The sequence below is a fragment of the Vollenhovia emeryi genome, unplaced genomic scaffold (assembly GCF_000949405.1).
Source record: "Vollenhovia emeryi isolate VEMERY1.0 unplaced genomic scaffold, V.emery_V1.0 DF939327.1, whole genome shotgun sequence".
Classification (NCBI taxonomy): domain Eukaryota; kingdom Metazoa; phylum Arthropoda; class Insecta; order Hymenoptera; family Formicidae; genus Vollenhovia; species Vollenhovia emeryi.
In genome coordinates this window covers 107,651-115,464 of record NW_011967039.1, presented here as the reverse complement: position 1 = coordinate 115,464, position 7,814 = coordinate 107,651, and the positions used below count along the sequence as shown (strand labels likewise).

The 7,814-nt window shown below is 52.3% G+C and overlaps 1 protein-coding gene across 1 annotated transcript; it reads right to left on the bottom strand.

The window, feature by feature from the left end:
* Positions 1-398: 398 nt before the first annotated feature.
* LOC105558613 (suppressor of hairless protein) lies at positions 399-6,888 on the bottom strand. Its single transcript, XM_012006394.1, has 2 exons — positions 6,227-6,888; positions 399-3,879 (listed from the first exon to the last, which is right to left on the bottom strand). Exon 2 carries the CDS (start codon positions 3,757-3,759, stop codon positions 2,230-2,232), a length of 1,530 nt encoding a protein of 509 aa, XP_011861784.1. The 5' UTR covers positions 3,760-3,879; positions 6,227-6,888; the 3' UTR covers positions 399-2,229.
* Between the last annotated feature and the right edge of the window lie 926 nt (positions 6,889-7,814).

Here is a 7,814-nt window from a genome sequence, read left to right as displayed (position 1 = left end):
GACATTCCCAGGGCGATGCTATCTCACTTCCTTTCGGAGATGACGGTGTTTCGATTATCTGTCGTAAAAAGAAGGTAAAAGATCCGAGTATACGCGCTAATGACTGAGAGCGTCGGCGTTCGCTCGGAAGGAATTGCCAATTTTGTTTCAACACACCCCGCGTATCCATCTAGTAAAATTTTCTACTATTTGTTAAACAATGTTAAATAAATGTTAGACGCGACTCTCATAAGTTTCAGACGGAAATTTCGTTTTCAAATTCCTCAAAGAATCCACGACTGAAAAGATTCGCGATCATCGTTTGTGTACGGTGCTCGCAAAGAATTTTCACCGACTGCAGTTTTGGAATCGGGGGGGGGGGGATCGAACGGGAACTGATCGACGAAATGAAGATCGTGTAATATAAACCTTCTGTTTATTCTAAATCATCGTGTAGGAGCGTAAATTTTATATGCGTCTTCATTGTACTTATCGATGTAAATTACAATAAAGCATATAAATGTAATTTTTAATGTCATTCTCACGAAAATCCTATGTAAAAAAACGCTCCGAGTTACAGTAATTACAGTACAGAAGATCCTCGATCTATCTGAAAAGGAAACCTCAAGTATCATGTAGAGGATATAAGTCTTCGTGCACGATGTAGCTTAAAGATAGCCGTCCACTCGATCGCAATTTTGGATATTCGTACTTCTGATAAAAAAATCAGGAAAAATATACACGTATGTAATGCACAATGACCGAGAGATTTGTCTCCTACGCTTAATTTTACTTACGAGAGTTAGATGATGAACCGAAAATTAGTCTCACGCGAGCATCTCGAGGATATCTAACGCAACTGTTACACCGGGATCCATGTAATTGTAATCACAATAAGTGCTGTACGTACATTGAGATACTATATACATAAAATAACACACATACACGCACAATAGACAGACACTCGCGCGCGTATATTGTCAAAAGAAAATCATACCGTTTCTAAAGCGAACTCGATGTAGAAAGGGGAAAAAGAAGATTGCATACGAATTCTACTGACTCTGTCTGAATCTCTGACCGACACTCTCACGATCAGCGTCGACTCGCGCGACGCGTCGCACACATTCACTCGCGAAAGTATTAATCATGCGTCACCTAATAAATAATGAAGAATCTATCGACACCGCGCGCGTACGAATTTACAAATGTACCAAACGCCGAGGCCGTCGTGCGCGGGTTCAAAAATACATCGTACCTTCTCCCTATCTAACTTTGTACAAGATGGACCATTCACGCGGGGCCAAACGCTCGGACCTCGGTACTGCTCTCGTAAAAAAAATTCCTTCTCCTCCTTTGCGAAACGATATCTTTTCGATATGCGATAGAACGGGTCGTCGGACAAAACTGCGTATTGTACAAAATTGATACAATCCAAGTAACCAACGTAGTGAGCGCCGTTACAATTTCGAAATTCGCTACACCGAGTTCCAAGCGTGGCAGCAGCTTCTCTTTCTCTCGTAACAAATACAATGTTAAAAGCACAACCATCGTTCGGTGACCGATATGCAGATGTATAGACCAAGACTGTTACCCTCGTCACTAACTAATTGTCTGATAGTTTTTTCGTTCTTTTGTAAATGCCAGATGAAACGAGGGTAAAATTACATGGGAAACGTTTCGAGATGTACCTCTCTCTCTCTCCCTCTCTTTCATAGAAAAATGATTAAAACTAATGTTACCATATAAATCGAATCTCATATTTGCTCTTCCCTCGTTTCTAAAATTCTATATCGCCCAACATCGTATACACGACTCAGTCTATACACACTAGCGTAAGCCGTAAAACCTACAGGATCGCTATATAAATTATTATCTCTGTAAATCTGCGTCTCTCAACAACTTACGAGTCTAGTTCTACGATCTTTAGCGCGCGCGAAATTGGACGCGCCGCATTGTCGCACCTCGTCGGATGCACTGAGCGATACGCTACGTTTGCGTATTGTCCAGGTTTGCACTGCACCGCGCCGCATCACCGTCGATCTCGAGTAAGAAATCTTTCGCCAGATACGAGCAGTCGCCATCGCCGCTCTCACTCCCGTCATCGTCGTCATCGTCGTCATCGTCGTCATCGTCGTCGTCGTCGTCGTCGTCCTCGTCATCGTCGTGAGACACGACGGCCGGCGTTGCACCGTCCGTATCACTACTACATCGTAAGCTTTGGTTCGCGTTGTGACGATTGTCTAGAAGACATCAGAGACCCGACTGCGGCGGCTGGCCGTGAGTGTTCCAGGGTACGTCGGCGGGCATCGCGGCGGGCGGTATACTGGCTTGATTGTGCATGGCACGCGGCGCTCGCATAATCTCGTCGGCGGGCGGACAGTGCGGGCGCGGCCCGGGCTCGGGCGTGTACGTGAAGGTCAGGCCGGTCGCGTAGATGATGCCGTCGTTGCGCACGAGGGAGACCGGCACCTGCGTCGGCTGGCGCACCCAGAGCCACTCGCCGCGGAACAGCGAGATGTCCGGCACGACGCAGAGCATGCTCTCCTGACATCTGTACATGGTCTCGGCCTCGACGTCGCCGAACCAGACTTGCAGGTTCGGCGTGAAATTGTCGCCGGTCAGCTCGAGCATCGCCACGTCGCCGCCGCCGTTGAGATGCAGACTGTGGACCAGCGGTACCGGCGTCACCGGCGACCGTACCGGGCCCATGCCCTCGAAGAACTGGTACTCGGCCTTGTCGGTGCTGATGATCGTCCAGCAGGCGCCGTCGTTGATCATCTCCTTGTTCGCTTCCTTCGGGCACGGCGTAGCCTGGAACTGTATGATGCGCTCCTGCGACAGGCACAGGTACATGTGATCCGTGTCCTTCATGTAAAAGGCGCACTTGTGCAACTGCGACACGGGATCGTCGGCCTCCAGGCTGGCCATCTGCTTGTCCACCTTGCGGATCACCAGCCGCGGCAGAGCCATCCCCGTGACAGAGCACACCAGCTTCACCGTGCTGCCGTAATGGACGTAGCCGTCGCGCACCTGAAACTCCTCCGACTCGCTCTCGTTGTCGTCCAGGAGGTGGATGGTGAACGCGCCCCATTGCGTCGAGCTCGCGTGGAAGTTGCCGTTCTCCACGTGGAGATAGCGCGTGCTCACCGTCTGCGATCGAAGCCGATTGAAGAGCGCGACCTTGGTGCCGCTGGCGATGCACAGGTCCGCGTTCTTCAGGGACTGCTTCTTCTTGGACGGCTTCGAGATCACCTTGATACGCTTGCTGTGAAAGACGCCGATGTCGTGGCCGCTGCCGTAGAACATCTTCACCGAGAGCATAAAGTGCTTGCGCTTGTCCGAGTCGGAGATGTAGAGGGTCTTCGCCGCGCAGTACTGCTTGCCGTTGTTCAGGTCCAGTTGCTGCATATCCTGATCCGAATTACCGATGCCGATGAAAGCGCACAGCTGGGCGCTCTGCTCGCTCTCGCCATCGCGCATCATTTGCTCCTGGCGCATCCTCCAGCCGTCGCCGAAGAGGTAGATGCACGGCGGCGGGCAGAAGAACCGTTTCTCGTTGCCGTACGACTTTTGCGCGACCTTGGCGTGCAGGATCACGATCACCATGTCGCTGCGGTCGCGCAGGTAACGTTCCATCGCCTCGCGGGTCAGCCGCTGGTCCTGGTGGTCGGGCCTGTAGATGCCGGGGCCGAATCGGGGATAGACGGACATGACCGAGGTCGGCGAGGGCGGAGACTGCATACTGTGCGCCATCGTTGGCAGCCCGAATTGATGTGGCATATTTAAAGGTCCGAATTGGGACTCTCTCGTGCGAAACGGAATAACAAACTTGTCGCCGTTGGGCCGCCGACCTTATATCTTCATCTTTCAAGCGCGCCGAGCACCTTCCTGGTCTCTCACCTGTGGCCAATCAAATCATCTCAGTGATACACGATACAAGTGCAAACAAAACTTGAATACATGCCGTCGGGTTGTCAGTGGTTATTTGTGCCAGTTGCTTGCAGGAAAGATGTGATAGCGTGTTAGACGAAGAATCAGGCAGAGTTCAACTTAACACACAGTTAAAACGTAAGCGAAACCAATCGGAATCGTGCAAGAGATACAACTCGAAATAGCAGTTGCAACGAAGAGCGGTAACGGGTTGGATCAAACACTGGCGAATTAAAAACAGTACGGGCTCTATTAATAAACTAAACGCCTGATTAGAATGTCTTTTTATATCTTCGTTATTGCATGCGTGTCGACATTGCACATGAACCACGCGGTGTAGCGCGCGTGAGACTACAAGGTGTAAAAACTATACGCAGAGATATCACGACTCTAAGTGCGTGATAATATATTCGCATAATATACAGTAGCGTCACCGTTAGCCAGTCGCGCGATTATGCGTACCAAACTGCATACAAATGTCTGCTCGTTTGAAGCTTTAGCGTGAGAAAGATTTTTGCTTTTTACCGGGGGGACAAGACGTAATTAACTCGAGATATCTTTCTTCGAACGAGCTATCAAGAATTGCCGGCCTCGGCACAGGAAAGAGGAAACAACCGTACAGGCACGTACACACACGCACGCCGTGAGAACCAAGCCGGGCTCATTTTTCCTGCATGAATTAAAAGCGCTCCTATCCTATTGTGGCCGCGCGGGCAGAGCTTCTGTTTTATATACGCTGGGAAAAAACGGCGTACATGTCACAATTAATAGCGCGATTCCTCAGCTCGTTAAACGAACGTTACATTAATTACGCGGGATCGGGTTTTAATTTTACAATCTTATCGACCACCGATCTCGCGAGACACGCGGCTTCTCCGTTCAACGCAGCCTCTTTATACGCTCTACGTTTGCTCCCTGTAGGCTGCTTGTCGTTCCAGTTGTAACCGTTACCGCTAATTACATTACTCTCCTCCTCCACCAGGTCGCTTCAACTATCAGTGGCATTTAAATCCTCTGGATTTAGTCGTGTCGACCTGGCCTCATCCAGTTGTGCCTCACAGCGACGGAACTCCAGGAGCCGACGATCGTTTCCCCTGGCTGGGCAAATATTTCTCCCCGACAGCAAGTGGACCAGAGTTTAGTCGTGCGATGCCGCATCGGGTCACACTTGTACAAGTTTCTCAGCGACTGTATCATGTTAACAACTGTAATTTGCTCCTGTTGCCGTCCATTTATCGATACCTCACAGTGCCACATCTCTAGTGTGTGATGTTAGATAAGAAAGTGACGTAGCGGCAAAGTTGACAAAGTAATGGGTCAGAGCACAAAGCAACATAACAGCGCAAGCGTAGCGCACAAGCTTTGGAGTGTGTCGTACTCACCTCCAATTAAATATGACGTTACATTTACGCCAAAGCTCGTGCGCTGTCTACGTTTACGCTCTAACCCTCTTAAGGCCTGTGTCCACGATGCTAGAACTTGGACCAAGTCCTAGCATCGTGGACACAGGCCTTTACGCTGTAAGCTAGACATAGGGTGCTTTCCAGTAACGTGCACAGGCGACGCTGCGTAACACAGCGAATCCTTTTGTCTTTACTATTTGCCATTATTAAACGAGGGTGAGGCAATTCTGTTACGCCGTGCCGCAGTCTCTTGCCGGCAGGTACCCGTGGTATCAGGATGCGAAGGAGGAAGAGTATCCAGCGTTCAGGACGTAGCCAAAGCTGAGTTTAGGTAATCGTAATCGTAGAATTTGCCCAATAATAGTAACCGGAATCTATGACTGCAAACAATCGCTGATTAAACACTCTAGAAATAGAATTGCAAGTGCATTATTCAGCTAAAAATGACAACTGAATTGGATTATCACGCGGCAGAGCGGCAAATGGAAAACAGCCTGTCGTACCCGTCGGCCTTGTAGCTTGTATCTCGCGTCGCGTTTTCCTTCCGTCCAACCCCCGTTTAACAAATACACCGGACACTCGCCCTGCAAAAGCGCACAGCACAACGAAGACCACCAAGTCGACACATCCATGCAGGCAGCGGAACGTGTGGCGAGGCAAAGTGGCAAACGGAAGAGAGAGTCTAAGTGAGGGAGAAACGAAGCGACAGCTGGAGAAAAGCGTTTTCCCGGTCGTGGGGAGGAAACGGGGAGGCGAGACCTGGGCCGGGAAGCCGGACGTGTACCGGCTGGCGTGGGGGACGCCGGGGTTCCGTTCCACCCGGGGCGCCTGTCACGGGCGACGGGGTTAGGCGAGGGTGCGACCGGGGCGGCGTGCGCGAGGAGACAAGGCCAGGCTTCAGTTTGTTTATTTACCTTTCGACGGCGCGCGAGCGAGGTTACGAACTGGCGGACAGGTCAAATCCCCGGGAGGCCGACTCGCCTCCTCATTGCTGGCCGGGCGTCGATATTAACCGCGTACCCGCGTGCATCCTCCAAGCTATCGATCACCCGGAGCGGCTGCCAAGTCCCGGCGATCGTTCACCGCCGTCCGTGGCGAATCCTTCCGCGTCCTCTCGCCGCTCTACTCACTCGCTCCCTCCTTCTCCGTCGACGCGCGCTCTCTCTCTCGCTCTCGCGCGCGCGCGCGCTCCCCCTAATCCATTCAAAAAACACCTGTTCACTTTCCGAATTTTCCGGACAGTCCTGCCAACCGCGGCGAGCGGGACGCGGCGGCGCCGCGGCGAGACGCGCCTCCGCGCGCAACTTCAAACCGAACGATCGGGATTCGAACCACGAGTCTTGCGGCTCTCGCGCGCGTGTCTTCCCTTGCAATTCCGCGGGATCGTGACGTGCGAGGGTCGAGCGGCGGTTTCGCGGGCAAATCTCGGCGGCGCGGTGATATAGCGGTCGTCCTTAACGCGCGACTGACGGATAACTAACTCCGGAGCAACGACGTTATTGCCGCCGCGTAAGTGGCCGCGGCATGAACGCAGCGAGCAAAGGAGAGGGGGGGCTCTCAGGCGAGAGAGCTCGGGGCCCCCGCTCTCTCTCTCTCTCTCTCTCTCTCTCTCTCTCTCTCTCTCTCTCTCTCTCTTTCTCTCTCTTTCGCTCTCACGAGAGGTTCGAAATGAACATGCCGCGGCGGTGGCAAGGCGATACGCGCCGACGTTCACTCCGATGCATGAAAGTCGCGCGCGAAAACGTCGCCGACTGCTTTCGAAACGTTCGCGAAATTTCAGCCGCGCGCTTCTTCCTCGCGACGGTCCTTTTTTTTCCCCCCGTCAATTAACGAAGTCTAACTTGACCGACGAGCTCGAGTCGTCGCGCGACAGCCTTCGAAAGACATTAGAAATAGTCAAAAAGAACGCGAGCTGTATCTTGCGAAGGCGCAATTGTTCTCGCGAAAGGATAAAATGTTTACTTAACAGAACACGAGGCAGAAACGAAGTGCGATATCAAGTACAAAGTAACACCTCGTTTTCGCCGCGCGAGGAAGACTCGCGTATCTGCACGGGCTCCGCCGGTCCGATCGTAAGATCGATCGATTTGCCTTTTAGGATCTGCGATACGGGGCGCGGAAACGGCTCGATCAATCGCCGATACGCGCGCGAGCCGATTTCGATTCGATACAAGTAGCCAGGCACCTTCGGCGGGGCTGCGTCGCGCATCCGAGAAGCGGAGCACTGCTCCTCGCACCTCTTCCTCCTCCTCCTCTCTCCCTTCAATCGCGACGGCACTCTCTTTTCTCTCTTTTCTCTCTCCCTCCCTCTCTCCCTCTCGTTTAATCGTCCACGAATATACTTCGGCGACAACACGGCGCCCGCGCGCGCAACGCGGATACGTCACTGATGCTGCAGATTCTATTGTTTTACTGTTGTACAATGGCCCGGTCGACCCGAGCGCCTCCAGCACCCTGCCCCCCTCCACCTGACCCGCGCGCCGCTCGCACTTCGCCCCTCCC

What these genes read in the sequence shown, in the direction of transcription:
- LOC105558613 (XM_012006394.1), bottom strand. Translation starts at nt 3,759, where the DNA reads ATGCCACATCAATTCGGGCTGCCAACGATGGCGCACAGTATGCAGTCT.